We start from the raw sequence: 15,905 nt of genomic DNA, 5'->3' as shown, positions 1-15,905 counted from the left end.
CAGGGGTTACTTAGCAATACAAAAGACAACACATAGTTTTGGGTTTGATTGCTCTGTTTATCTCATTTGTAATGTAGCTATGTAAAATGTCCTCAGTATAGAATTAGCTTTTATATTTATTTGAAATAGAGTTATTGCCTTTAAAGGCACTATCTTTAATGAAACATGGTAGAGGAAAGGCACTATCTGCATGTATATCCTATAAATTTGCGAGATTTTGGTCACGAAACATCAATAAATTCCTAAATTATTGTATCAATATGCTCATATCAATTGGTTCGCTTCTTCTTAACGATGCAGTACATTTTAACGCAGTTTTTACTACAGAAGGAATAAAGTAGTATATTATTTATAAGAGTAGCTACAATCATTATCCCTGAGGAATAAAGGATGCTTTTTGCTAGCAGAAAAACAGTCGGAAGATCTCAAGCAACTATTTCACGCGAAAACATAATTAATCTCGCAACTGTTATAAATGCGAAAGTTTGTAGATGGATGGATGTTTTTACTGTTTCCAACAAAAAATGCTTGATGTATCTTTATTAAATTGGCTAAAAGATAGTTTATAAGTTTCAACTGTATTCGGGAAAATCTTTTTCACCCTATGTGTGACTAATGGCAGGACCATTGCCTATTTAATAGGCACGTTACCTTACTCTGGGCTACTTATAGAGAACATTTCAAGAGAACGTGAAAAATCTCATCAGGACTTTTCCTGACTCGAGTATCGAACTCGTGACTTTTTGATTAGCCGACACATACAAACTACAAAACAACAAACTATACACCACACATTTATACAGAAACTGATATATTCATACGTTTCTATGCCAAACTGTTGCCTTATTCCAAATATGACCTCCAATGACCTTTATTTTAAAGCCAAGTAGATCCAATCCTTATTTAACCACAATACGAGTCGACACTAAACCGCTGTGTCTCAGCCGTCGTGATTACTGAGCTGTGATGGAGGTCACGGGTTCAAATCCCGACAATGTAGGTTCATTGAACTCTTACATCATTTCGTTTTACTATGAATGAACGTCTTGGAGTGCTATGAAGAGATTTGCACAGATTTAAGGATTGAGAATGAAAATATGAGTTTGTGAAGATGTGGATTATGCTTGTTTCGTCAGCTTCTGCTTTTAACTGAAAGTTATGAAAGTGAGGATTGCTTTGTTCTTATGCGACGAGAAAGTAAAAATAATGAAACACGATTCATGTTAAGGACAAAATAATAGAAGATACATTCTTTCTACTACTAACTATATGTTTTACTTATCATTGTTGATGTTTTGACATTATTGTCCTCTTGAAGTGCCTTCCACCAAACTGGCCAAAGTATAGTTTGGTGAATTTTTGGTGGTTAGTTCGTTAAACTGATTCATCTTGTGAACTAATAATTATATTCAGACACTACACTGGTAAGCAATAGGTATTGGCCGCGGTACATTCATAGATAGGTGATCGCTAGATGCTATTGAGCTGAGAGTATACTTACATGCTTTGAAGGATAAAAATTGATCCCGGTTGTCATTTTTAATAACAGTCGTTCGTAGTTTTCGGGTAGCTTGAACAACCATGACATTAATTTGACAACTTATAATAATTTTACCTATTGCTGTACCACTGCTAAGCAAGGGGTTCCTCCCGGAATGAGGATTGGGTTAGGCCTTGAGTCCACACTGTCCAAATGCGGGTGGGGACTTTACTAACCATAAATAAATAAAATATATTCTTCCCAAAACTAATACAAAAACTAAACAGCAGACATATTTAGTATTCATTGTATTGATATGCAAAAAACGTTGTAAATGTTGTACCGATCTAGACAATACAAGTACTATGTACCAAAACTTATTGTTGAAGATGATGTAACTGCTAGACAAGGAAAATATACCGTTTTATAAAACTAGCTTGGACTCGCGACTTTGTTCTTTCTCCATGATAAAAAGTTTCCTATGTGTTAGTCCAGGCTATAAGCTATCATACTACAAATCACGCCTTCTTCCCATAGAGGTAGGCAGAGACCAAAAAATGCTAGTTGGTACGACAACCCTCGTTTGCTTCCTACTTCATACTTCAGTGTACAAATTAAAATCCATCCAGTCTTTTTTTCGAAATCTTACAAACTTTATCATTTATAATATTAGTAGAATTGTATGTAATGATCCTTTGTTGCCTCTATTTTGAGGGGCGCGAGCAGTGTTAAGGAACCAGATTTTATGAAAAGCTAATTTAACGTAATATATTGTTCTATAAATATTGTTCTATAAAATACACAAAATGAACATAACCATGTGACTGTTAACGTCTAAAAACTATAGTCGTAAAATTACAATTTGTTCCCTACTTTACAACGGTGGGCAGAGATCAAATAACGCCACTATCTACAATTTCTGCGAACTTGTACTTCTTTATTCACGTTCTGCAATCTTTGCTGTTTATATGAAATTAGTAATTAGAAACTAAAGTAATGTTGACAGCTTGAAATACAATATTATTATTTCACCTTGACCTTTCAGAGTAAAACTATATTTTGCGCAATACATACAATATCACGCCCGTTATACCCGAAGGTGCAGAGGTGTTTGAGATACAACCATGTTTAGCCATTTACAATGTTCGTCCTTACATGGGAGGCGAATCTATTAAAATAACTGGACAAGTAACTAACCTCCGGGATATTATAGAGAAATTTAAATAAATAAAAATTAATCACCGAAATATATGTACGCGCATAACTTCTTTTGAACAACTAAACCAAAAAAAATGTAAATTTGTATGTAGGGGGTAATCTCAGAAACAACTGAACCGATTTTGAAAATTCTTTCACTTACATGTAGCTTCATTATTCCTGAGTGCTATAGGTTATAAAGCCGAGCTAATGAGCTATTATAATCTTAGAGGCAGTCAAGTCACTGTAGAACTATTTACGAATAAATTTATAATATACTATACACCTATCTACATAAACAATGTACATAATATCATAGTATATTAGTATAAAGCTATAGATAAACACCGATAATACCTTTCGCCTTGACCTAGCGAACTAATTCACTCGGCACTAAAACATATTTACCCACCATATTCTATTCGAGACGGTTCTTTGTGTGTTCTAGAAATAATTATACCTATTGTATATCCAACCTTATTTTAAAACACGAACTAATTTATGTCTGATTTCATAACTTTTGGATACGTAGTAGATAGCTTATCAAGTAGAATATTGAGAGTTTTTCTGCATACGTTTGTTGTCCTGTATGACAAGATGTATGTCATTGTATGTATGGGTAAGAGGCAAGGGAAGTTTGTAAGGATCGTTCCAAGTGGTGCTTTTTGGTCTCTGCCCACCTCTGTGGGAAAAAGGCATCATATTATGTACATACATATGTATATATTTGTTGATACTTTAAGTGCGTAATTCTTGAAACCGGCCGTCCTTCATGTCAATATTTATGGATGTGAATGAAACAAGGGAAGATTGTAAGGATCGTCATGTTTTCCATTTTGTTTATCGTTTATTCAAGAGTTATCCAGAAGCTATGAAACTAGCCTGTAGTGTTTTCAGTTTCGCAGTAAATTATTTGTATCAAAAATTTGTACATTTGTTATGTCTTTCGTAGCGCAAAAGTTATTCTTAATGCGGAATTTCTGTCGAAATATAAGTTATATTGTGACCGTGACCTCGACCTCGGTTAGAGTAATTTGCTTAACTATAGTAGGCTCATATACCAAATAACAAACAAAATTACTCTCATTTGTAGGTCAGAACGTACATATATCAATATTATGTTGAAGCAAAGTTAGTTTACTTGGAAGTAATCAACGAAACTACTGAACTAATTTTAACGATTCTTTCGCTGATATAAAGCTACATTATCTTGAATAAAAACATGTAAATATTATAGCTTATGTCCGTGAGCCTACCTGCGTTGTTTGTGTCCTTTCCATGATATAACCCTCCACCGGTAACCATACGAAACTACAAAGTAGAATTTTCATGCCAAAATCGTTTTAGCAGTTTAGTAACAACAACGTATCATACAGACAGACTAACATTCGCGTTTATAATGCAAGCTTATGCCCGCGACTTCGTCCAAGTAAAAAGATTGCTAAGTATTGAAGTATCCTATGTGTTACGAAATTTCATCAGTCTAGCAGGTTTATTGTGGTTGAGTAACAAACATCGATCGAATCCTAAAAAATGGCATTTATAGTATTAGTATGATTGACTGCCTCCGTGGCGCAGTGGTTTAGGTCACCACGCCAATACCACTGCGTCGGGAGGTCGTGGGTTCGATTCCCACACGGAGCAATTATTTGTGCGATCCACAAATAATTGCTTCGGGTCTGGTTGTGCTTTGTGTCCGTTGTTTGTATGTTTGTAAAAGTCCCCGCGACACAAGAGCAATTCTTAGTGCGGGAGTTGTCTTAAAAAAAAAACAAAAACAAAAACAAAATGATTGGTATAAAAATGATGTATGGATTCTACGAAGAAATTAGTGGGAAAATATCGGAAAATCTTTTAATAATACATAGACAGAAAGCGACATAGTAGCGTTCTGTAGGTATTTCGTTATAATAACTAAAATCATGGCCACACAAGCTTTCTAGAGGCTTTTATCAAATTTAGGTCATGAGCCTTTTAGTTCAGAGTACGGATAAACGTGAAAGCCATTCTCAATTTAGTTTTAGCACCGTAATGGCATTTTATTTGTAGGAAATAAAACTGTACTCGTAAACTAGAGGATATATGTTGCTATTCAAGGTTCGAGCTCAGATTTAGGCAATTTTGTTTTAGTTTTAGTAATACAAAGTTAATTAAATAATTTTTGACAATTAACACTCTAACGGTGAAGAAAAACATCGTAATGAAACGAGTGAGAGTTCTTTAACACAGTTCTTTTGGGGGTATGCAAAGTTCCACACTTGGCCAGTGCTGTACTCAGGGCCTAACCTATCCCTCATTCTGGGAGGAGACACTTGCCTAGCAGTGGGACAGTGCTGGCTTTATGTCGTGCGCTAGCAAACTCCAGACTATTGTCACTATCCGACTATTAAAACTAGAGTTTTGATATATTTCGAACAACAATTCGAAAGAAACCCAATAACACATTACCTAACTGTGAAAAGAACTACCCCAGTTCCAAAAATGGTTTTACAGTCGCGGTATTTTAAAGAGTATTCTTATGTTAGACTCAAGGTCACATATTTTTGGTTTTGGGTCAGGTCGGTCAGTTGAGAAACTGGGACGACAGAAAATAACCCTTCTATAAATATAAATAGAGGGTGTTTATTTCCGTATTTGGCTTTTCAATCTTATTTTAGGAGAGCATTTAATTTCTTAATTTCAATTACTAATAAAATTGGGTTATTATTGGGTTAAAGTTAAAGTTTAAAGTAGCCACATCAACTTGCAGATCCAGGAGACATTTTAAGTATCCGAAATCTGCATTCTCACACAGTACCAAACTATAGTATTTCCAGCGTTTCGCAAACTTTTCAATAATACCAAATTCCCATAACTATGTTTGTCTCTACTTTAACATGTCTTGTAGTTTAGACATGTTAACGATTTTTAATCTTAAAAATAAAATGTCTTTTTCTCATCAAATGATAATATTTGGCATAAAAAAGATATTGACTACAACAGGAAAATTACCAAATTCATAGCATGGAAGAGAGGGAGAGAGGAAAAGGCACTTCGCCGCGGGCATAAACTGATATTATGTCAAAACTGTTTCCCTAAATTATATAGAACAAGTAAAATGTAGTTATTCCTCAAACATCTTGTAAATGTGAAAATCTTGTACTCAAAGATAACCCACTTGTATATCAAAGGTCAGGTCAATGTCAAGGTCACGTGACCTTTTACAATGAACTGTTATACGTTTTACGATTCCTGTAAGCAGATACATAATGTATTCTATTCTTAACTGAGAATAGATCGAGATTTGATCGAGTAGACGGGACTTTTAACTAATAGAATAGTTTTATAGGTGGCTAAATATGGTGCTGATGGTGAAGTCTAGACGAAATGTAACTGAGATTTCAAATGTATTAACTAGCTTGTCACAGATTACCTGGTTTTCTAGCAATTCGTAACTCTCTTACCTTTGAAATCAAGCGTGATGACTTTTGCCTTAGTTCATATGGTTACGTGCGGGTAGGGAACTTTGATGCCCTGTTATATCAATCTTAATGGTTAATTTACAATAATTTAGTGTAAAGAACACAATATCTGACCTTAAAAATATAGCAGAATTATCTAAAACTCTGCATAACTCTATTATTAATCAGAAAAGTAAAACTGTTTGGTTAGTTTATCTAAGAAACAACTACACCAAATTGGAAAATTCTTTCACCAGTAAAGCTATTCTGCTACGTTTATAAGAAACTCAAAGGGTCAGCTATAATAAAAAGCATAATATATTACACTTGACGTCAATTCGACTTAACGATACAATCAAAAGTGCATTACAGAGTGCATGCAAGTGCTGAACAAAAACAGTGCAACGTCCCACCGACCTTTACACTGTTGAATATGTGTGAAGCACTAATACTAGTACATTGTGAGTGCTATCGGTTTGGTTGTGAGGATTTCGTGGGTATAACCCGTTGCACTTAATCAAGCACTAAAGGGTAGACAAAATTGTGATCACTTTTTTCTTTGAACCTTGTACTCAATTTTGGGCATCCAGTTTGATCATTTTTGCGACTAGAAATGTGTCTACCGGTTACGGTATCTCGTTTTCATTCCCGAATTATTTGTATTTCTAATTTATATTTAGTAGTAGTAAAGTAGCCCAAAATATGGCTAAAAACTGGCCTCTTATTATACATAGGACTGAAAAATCAAGGGTAAAATGTGGGTGTGTACGTCTCTGCGTTCATCTTCTGGTATAATAATGTAGAGATAATTTTCAAGGCAGTTTTTTTTCCTGATAGATTCAAAACGCTGATTTCATCTAGCTCCAAGGGCGTGTAACTTTCCATAAATGGTCTCAGTGTTTAATTTCCTAAATAAAACTGGGCGTAGTCTGCGGAAATAATCTTTAAATCACGTTCAAAAGCACTCTCAACAAGGAAATTTGTTTAATGAAAAATGTATGTCTACAATCTTACTACTTAATGTTATAAACGAAAAAATATCTGCGTATGTTTTTCACTTTTCATGCTAAAACTTGGTAATTAATTTTGATGGAAAGCATTCCTAAGTTTATAACTTACTAGAGGCCGCGACTTCGTCCACTTGGAAACCCTTCCCGTGTAATTGCCGATCCAGGAAGTCCGGAATAAAAACTAGCCTATGTGTTATTCGAGGTCTTCAGCTACTACATACCAAATTTCATCTTAATCGGTTCTGTAGTATTTGCGTGAAACAGTAACAAACATCCAAACATACTCAGAAACTTTCGCATTTATAATATTAATATGATGAGTACTTACATATGTAGATACTCCTATCTCGGAAAGCTTTTCTAAAAGAGCAAAATCATGGGAAATTTTTTCTAATTAAACTTTAGGGTTCGTTTTCATGGAATACGGTACATATTATGCAAAGAAAATAAGATTCTACCAAAAGAAGTTTTATATAATTTATGATTTGATGGACATGAAAATAGATGAAACCGAAATTAATTGTTCCTAGAAATGGAACAGAGATTTGAATCCATGAATTGTCGACAACACATTTTAGAGTATTATATTTTTAGAATATTTTTGCTATGAATTCGTTTAATGGATGGAATATACAATTGTTTTCTTTACCTACGTTTAGAATTCTAGCTTATGATCGGGTTTTGCCTTGCGTGGCATTCTGAATTGAACGCAATTGAAATATAATACAGGATGTAAACTTGGCATCTATATATCAAATATCATTATTCAGCTTTCAGTATAATTGTATTTTATTGTATTTGCGTCATATAGCATCAAAAATCACAACATAGCAAAATTATAATACTAACAACAATTGCGTAAACTGAAACAATTTTAAGTTGGTAAACCTCATAAAAAAACTCGTGGAAGGACCACGTGGCTAAGTGACAACCGCCGCATGGATCTGAGGTTAAGCTACACTACACTTGCCGAGGTTATACCGTAGATGGGTGACCACATCATACCGTGTTCCTTCGTGTTTCATAAAGTACGTTACACAGTTGGTCACGGCTGTCAATTTCAAAGATCTTTGACAGTCGTTAACAGTAGTCAGAAGCTTGAAAGTCTGACAACCAGTCTTACAGAAGGGTATCGTGTTTCACTCAGGTAATACTGATATTCATCTGCATCTAGTGAGACTGGAAGCTGACTCCAACATAGTTGGAAGAAAGGCTAAGCTGATGATTACTTCATGAAAAGTTCTTTCAAGAGCGGTTTTTACTTTGAAACTACATAAATATTACAAGTAAGGAACTCCAGTCCAGGAGTGACGTAACAAAATAAACGATGTACTAGAGTTAGACGGAACGATAAATGACCTTGTGCGATAAAATTACAATTTTCCGCCGTCCACCAACGTTTCACAAATTTGCATACTAATATAATTGTTTTACTCAATATAACTAACATAGTATAAAGCTTTACAGAGAGGGTATTTCATCCTGACGAGTTCGACAAAAGTATTCAGTATGTTTTATAAGCACTCACTCTCGGTCTATAAATAATCTGTGGGTTAAGCAACCCTTGGCGTGGTCTTCCCATAGATGGGTGACCGCATAGTATTAGAATTGAGCGACTTCATGGTTAGAAGGGCACGTAAAAAGTCAGTCATTTTTGTTGTCAATTTACATAATTGTTAATAAGCCATCTCAAAGGTCTATCAGGCTACTTGAATGATTGACACTAAGACTGTCTCACCTTTTCATTTATTTTCCTAGTTCTATCATGCTCCTACATTCGAATACCATTCTGACAAAACTATTTTTCTACATTTTTACTACACTATCGTTGAGTTACATAAGGTACCGCCGAAATTACCTGGTTGTAATGCAGTAAATAAATAACCTATAGTTGAAAAGAACTTAACTATAAGTAGTTGAAAATAATAATATTTCGACCTCTAACCAACTAATAACTAAACTAAGGACGTTCAAATAAGTATAGTGAAAAACACCTTAGTCATATAGTTGCTTGCGGGTTTGCATAATAATACTAGAACAATAACATAAAATAATGACTAGTATGCACTTACAAAATTCACTTGTAACTATAACAGAGCTTGTACATTGAAAATTAAAATATTGTTTGACATTATTTTTCAGTTTTATATACTACAGGCTCCCGCAACTTTGTCCGCGTAATTTAGATTTAATGTAAAATTATTTCCCCATTTTTACCTTTTTTTTCCTTGACGGGAAAAATCCTTTCCGATACCCGAATTTTACTTACACTACACTTCCTAAGGAACCTTCATACCAAATTTCAACTTTCTACGCTCAGTAGTACATTTACTATATTATTATGACAAATGCCTCGAAGAATAGCAGCTACATTTTCTTCTATTCATCATCACCTGTGCCATTTCACGTACACATCAATACACCACTAATTGGTCCCCAGCTTCCCCAATTAACAGGCGGCGTTTTACATATCAATAGCCAGGGTCAGAGATCAGACAGACTTAATGAGAACTATACAAACTATACTATATGTATACAATGTATGTATTACAGTTTGACGCCAAATGGACAATGGCTTTGATTAATTTTGGTTCATTTGCATGCGTTCAAAAGATGAGGGCTATGGTGGGATGTAGATTGTTCGTTAAACAAAGTCTGGTGGATGGAAAATCATGGTGGTTTGATATTATATTTCGAGACAGTTCCTGTAATAAATAAAGAATAAAGGTAAAAATAAATTACATAGGATGTGACTTCAATAAAAAGTTTCTGAAATGAATAGCAGTTTTCAATTTCCAAATATTTTGTTTGCATAGTGGAAAAGGCTTTTTGTGATTCTTATAATCTATTGCTTTTATATATTCTCCTACCAGGTTAATATTTGACCGCAATATCAATCAACAAACTGATAATATATACATTCGGCAGAATTTATTCTGGAGTTTATAATTTAGAATTATATGATAATATCCACAAAACGATCAAAACAACTAGTCTTAGAACTTTTGAATCGTAAATCAGCGTCATATCAAAAGCGACAGTACCAAACGAAATCGTCGCAATTCGTCGCTAGTTGAGACATGAGACGTAAACATAAGATACACTATAATGTCTACGAGTGAGATGTATGGCGTCGGGCTAATCTTTTTAGAGTCTGCATCATGTCGTGTGATATAAGTAGAACTAGTAGACGGCTTTAGTATCGATTGATTGGTATTTTAGCGACGGTGTCAATCGTTTTAGCGACTGTTGCGTATCTTGATATGAAAATGATGTGTCGGAATTAAATGCATTTAACCCATCCATATAAGCAGCTATGAATAGTCGTACAAATACGTATTGTCGGTCGTTATTTCAGCAACTTGTTGCAGATTTCTGTATTGAATTAACTGCGTTTTCATGACTATGCTGTATGAGCTGCATAAAAACTGAATATTATGAAGAGCTTTATATAAATTTAGTTATTAGAGTTTTTGGTATTCTATAGGGTTCGACGCTGGACAAATGGAACCGGGTAGAAATTGCGTTTAGTTGTATTGAAATTGTAATATTTAGCGACATATTTGATAGAGAAGCTAGTATTATGACTTGATTGTCGTGACTAGAATTTAGTTTACTTTCAAATGATAATTTATACTCGCTAAATTAAAATATACAAAAAAAAGACTGTTTTTAATATCAAAACTAGAATAGACTGTCTCAAATCGCGTAGAGATCCAATCCCTATATATCGTCTATTTTCTTCCAAACCTCTCTATACGCGGAAATAAATCCACTTGTCTCCATTTTCACGATATAAAAGGAATAGATTTCATAGCTATATCTGTAGTAATCGGATCATAGTATTAAAAACATGACAAAAGATCTGTATCGTTTTGAAAGTTTCATACAACAATGACACGGACGGCCAAAGCCGAAAACAATACGAAGTTTATGGGTATATGTATTTATGTAGATATGTATGTGTCTGGGTTTTAAATGTATGGGGTAAATGTACTGAGTTCATACATGTGTTTAGTTATATGTGAGGATGCAAGTAATGTTTAATTGTGTAATACGATTCGTAGTTTTCGGGTATGTTTGCGTCGACTAACAATGAAATGAATTTGGTCTCAGGCTACCCCTATGGGAAAGGGGTGATTATATGTATAAGTACGTTTGAAATGAATTTTTATGTTGTTTCGTTTACTAAAGATCTGATTATGAAGCAGTTTATTATAACTATACCGATTATGCAAATCTAAGTAAATGACAGATTTGCATAATCATGAATAGATGTTTACGCATTAGGTCAATATTTTGACCTGCAGTTTCGCGCAATTGCTTAATTACCTTTTAATCGTATACATAATTATTATATTTTCTATTTATACTATTGTAATATATAAATTTACCGGTGTTATAATGTTACATTAATATACAACTAATTTTTCCTGTTGTTCTTCGTATATAATCAACTGGGGCCCCAGATATTTTTAGATGTTTGTCTCCCTTTAATAACTATCAGAATAAGGGGTGATTTGCCCTTTAGGCGTTTACTTGTGCGGATAACACACGTTTGTGACAACTGAGGGGCCCCAACGGATAACGGGGCCCGGGGCTCCGACGTCAAAATAACTACCATTTTTGTTGTTTATTTGACTGGTATTTATTAATACATATTACTTCTATTGTAAGACAATTTCAAACATTACACGGCTCTATTGATTAGCTTGACATGGAGCAGAATTACTGCATTATTATTATTTTATTAATACGTTTTATTAGTATTGTGAGGAAATATTCCAAAAAAAATAAGTTTATTTCTGTCATTTTTTTTATTAAGGTATTTATAAACATGGGTTTTATGACTACATTCGCGCTTAACACGGAATTATCTTATTCTTTCTTCTTTATAATAGGTTCACCAATCTTCTTGCAAAACTACATTTTAACTAGAACCGCAGATTTCTGCGGATACTCCCATACATACGTGAATTCTTCTTTCTTCTCAATTGTATTCTTTGGCTTCAAATATTGTTATGATGACGTAATAACAGTGTATATATATTTTGTTGTAGGTAACAATGTCATTCAGCGCGTAGCCGATCTTCTAGTCAAACGGTAACATTCAGTTTATCTAGAATGTCCATCTGTGTTTTAATTTCGATTTTGTAGTTTATTTTTTTTATTTGCTGTTCTCGTTTGCACGTCATTGCTTTTTCTTAGTATGTTTTAAGAGCTTGTGATCTATTTGATGCGTTTTGGCAGTAATCATAGCACGTTTAGACATGTCTAAAGGCCAGTTTTTTCAACAAAAGTAAAAGCAAACGTAAAAGTGACATTCAAATGGTGACGGGAACCTTATTCTCCTGGGATAATTCAGCCAGGTGAATTAAATATACTTTTCGTAAGCCTAATTCACTTGGGTGAAATAATTCACGTGCGTGAATTAAGTTTACGTCACCATACAAATTAGTCAAAGAAATTGACTGTCATTTTTACTCTGGCTGTTACTTTTGATGGAGAAACTGGCTGCAAGTGATCACAAATTAAGCTAGGTATCGTATCTCCAGACACGATGCACCAAGAGCACATAACAATACAGGAGGTTGCCGGGTCACTGGAGTATAAAAATGTGTCCCCATTATAACCAATAAATTGCACAAAGAGATGAAGTGGAGTCTTTGTGCAGTTCTTAAGATTATAATATAGCTTCAACTGACTCTTGAACGAAGTATATCCGACATTGTCAAATTGAATGCAATTGACAGTTTTAACTGTACTGTTGAGGCGCTCATAGCCAGTTGCTCTCACCGGTCGGTAAACGATCTGTGGGTTTAAGCAACCGTTGGTGCGGTCATTCTATAGATGGGTGACCGAATAGTGGTATTTGAGCTGGGCGTCTTCGTGCTGGGCACGTAAAAAGTCAGTCCCGGTGTTATCTACTAAGATCGTCGTTAAGCCATGTCAAAGGCCTTCGGGCGGCTTGAACAACTTTGACACTAGGTTGACCACTAACCATACGAACAAATAAACTGTACTGTTACGTATCCATCACGCATGATGTCTGTAGATACGATCGAGAGTTCGATGCTATCGAGATTTTAACGTTTGGACGATAAAAACTCGATACTATCGAAATGAATGATCGAGTTTGGTTCTAAATGTGCTATGTTACCTTCTCGCATTGAATACAATGTTTTGTATTAAGTACACAAGCTCTTAATTTGTTAATTTTCGTTACGTATTAGTTCATGTTGTGTCTGTGTTCCACAGGAATTCGACGGTTGCATTTATCAAAAATATCTTCGTGTAATTGTGTACAAGCGATATTTTTACATAGTGTCACTATGACGTTCGTAGGGCATCATTATTATAGCAGCACTTGAAATATTATCTAGGTTGCCGAGACCAACTCGTTAAATTTAAATTGATTGATATCTGATTTTAAAATATTGTCTGTAGGCCAAAAGTTCGATAGTATGGTTTTAAATATAAATTATTGATAAAGAAATCTGTAGTCATTTAGCTTCATTTATTCAAATCTGAAGACTTCTACAATATCCATATTAATTCACTTTTAAACTTTGAAATAATCAATACTTAATGAAATACTATTCAAAACTGCGTTATTATTCATTCATTGAGTGAAGTAAAAAGTAGAATGAAACAATTTGTAACATTGTATTTAGCTATTCGTGTTACAAAAAGTAAATTATTCAGTACAATTAAAATCTAACAAGGCTATACCGCGGATTCTGTGATCAATGGCGATTTATAATAGTTAATTGCAATTGCAGACTACTGTAAAAAATTATAAGAATTTTTTAATGTCCTTTCGATAGTATTTATGCATAGATCCCCATTTAAATAAAAAAGTTAGATGGCAGAACTATATTTTTTTTATTTTTATCGAAGCTTCAACCAAGGTTTACCATGGTGTATATTGCAATAGGAAAACAACATTTTGAATAACCTTACCATTGTAAGCTAAAATGCTAATATGTGTATTAAAAATCCTCACTCCAAAAATCCATATCAAAATATAATCATTATTTCCTATGTTGAAAAGGTCTCATAAAAAATCGTGCAGTAATTTTCGCGTGTTGCACTAAACAAACCGACAAACGTACAACTCAATTCATTGTCAGCAAAAAAAGAAACAACGTACTTAACCGTTTCTAGCAATTACAAGACAATTAACAAGTATTAAGAGTAATTAAAGTTTCGACCATTATCCAATTTGATACAATTCCACTTTTTTGTTGTTGAGTTTCAAGTAATAGTATAGTATCGTACGCTGTTAGTGAATGACGCTGTTTTGTTACTATATAGTTCATTGTGTGAGTTATAGGTTCTTTTATTCACAACCAGCTGATGCTCGCAACTTCAATGGATACTTTTTATTTTTCGTAATAATGGAAGTTGTGTCGAAAAGGAAATAAATTGACGCTGTTCCATGAAACTTTTGTAAAAATTGGGCTAGACTTTGTAGTCACTTATTATATAAATTAACTCTGCTTTGTACAAAAAAAAAATAGGCTGTTATAGCAATGGTTACACGTACTTATTATAAAACAAGGCTTCAGGCTGCAAAATATTATCAAATATCGTCAAAATAAAGTTTAAACATGTGCGTCTGCATATTTATGCTCATGACTTCTTCACTACAGTACACACTACGGTAGTGGAACAAACCTATGGGTCCACGGGTTTACTCTACTTCTTTTTATTCTTAAAACCACAATCAGTTTGGAATCAGTGTAAGTCCATCATATAAGAATACTTTCTGGAAAAATAAAATGACTGTGTTTTAATGATACTAAATTTTGATATAAGAATGGTACTTGAAAAAAACAATAAGTAAAAAAGATTCGAGACATCTAAAAGTCCGATTTTACTCAGTTTTCTAAGATATTCTTAAGATTAAACAACCGTTAGTCATTTTATGATTTAAACTATGATAGTAAAATGGATTACACTTTTACTAAAATAAGAAAAGTAGTCAACAGTCTACATCAAGATAAGAAAATGCTCATACAGAAGAGCAGTTTTCTTTAAAGTCTTTTGTATAACTGTTTTAATTTAATATCTTTGATTTAAAGTTGATCATCTAAATCAGAGTCATGCCTCCTATATTGTCCAAGTAACAGTTGGTAGAAATACTATTTGAAAGGTAAAGCCAATGAGAAGGCCTAACAAAACCTCTTAGGCACTATTTTCAGTCATCCCTCTAAAAAAATATTTTCTGCTAGTGTGATGTAGTCTAGTTGACAGCGTTGGTGTTTATTTTCGACCTGAAACTGAATAAACCAACATCAGGTTGGCTGACCTTGTGATCAGTAGTCGAATTCGCTAGACAAATACACTATAAAATGGCGAATTCCTACAACTAGCGACAACCGGCTAGCTATTGTCAAATTTTGTAAAATAGTCCGGCCAGCGCCTCTAGCAGGCGCCAAAGAAACTATTTTCGCAGAACATTTTAAATTTCAAACTCTCGATACTGGTACCGACTGTAGAGAACCGCGCTACAGATCACAAAGGCAGACGATCGATAAAGTTAATCTCCCCTCTCGTCTGATTGAGTTCCTGTGTCCAATACATTTAATTACATCAAACATGAGCATCCAAATAACAATTAGTCTCTACTGTCTCGCCGTAGGGCTGTAAGCTGAGACTAGCCAAAACCAATCATTGGCTGTGACGTGGCGCTCGCTAATTGGCTAATCAGTCACGTATAGTGCTCGCTGCTGTCCGCTGATTGGCTCGCGAGAGTGCACGCACTTACGTACG

General features: G+C 34.2%; 1 protein-coding gene across 2 annotated transcripts in view; it reads left to right on the top strand.

Annotated features, from left to right (window-relative positions):
* Positions 1 to 15,905, top strand: part of LOC142977972 (uncharacterized) — a 115,612-nt gene that overhangs the window by 18,882 nt on the left and 80,825 nt on the right. Inside the window, exon 2 of one of the 2 annotated variants that reach the window (XM_076122126.1) lies at positions 12,188 to 12,230. The exons of the other annotated variant lie outside the window; for it this stretch is intronic. Within the exon in view, the coding sequence (XP_075978241.1) occupies positions 12,188 to 12,191 (4 nt within the window). The 3' untranslated portion in view covers positions 12,192 to 12,230. The remainder of the gene's footprint in view (positions 1 to 12,187; positions 12,231 to 15,905) is intronic. 2 annotated transcript variants of the gene reach the window in all.

This window comes from Anticarsia gemmatalis, chromosome 13 (assembly GCF_050436995.1).
Source record: "Anticarsia gemmatalis isolate Benzon Research Colony breed Stoneville strain chromosome 13, ilAntGemm2 primary, whole genome shotgun sequence".
Classification (NCBI taxonomy): domain Eukaryota; kingdom Metazoa; phylum Arthropoda; class Insecta; order Lepidoptera; family Erebidae; genus Anticarsia; species Anticarsia gemmatalis.
Note: the sequence above shows the minus strand (reverse complement) of the source record. Positions and strands in the feature narration are given on the sequence as shown.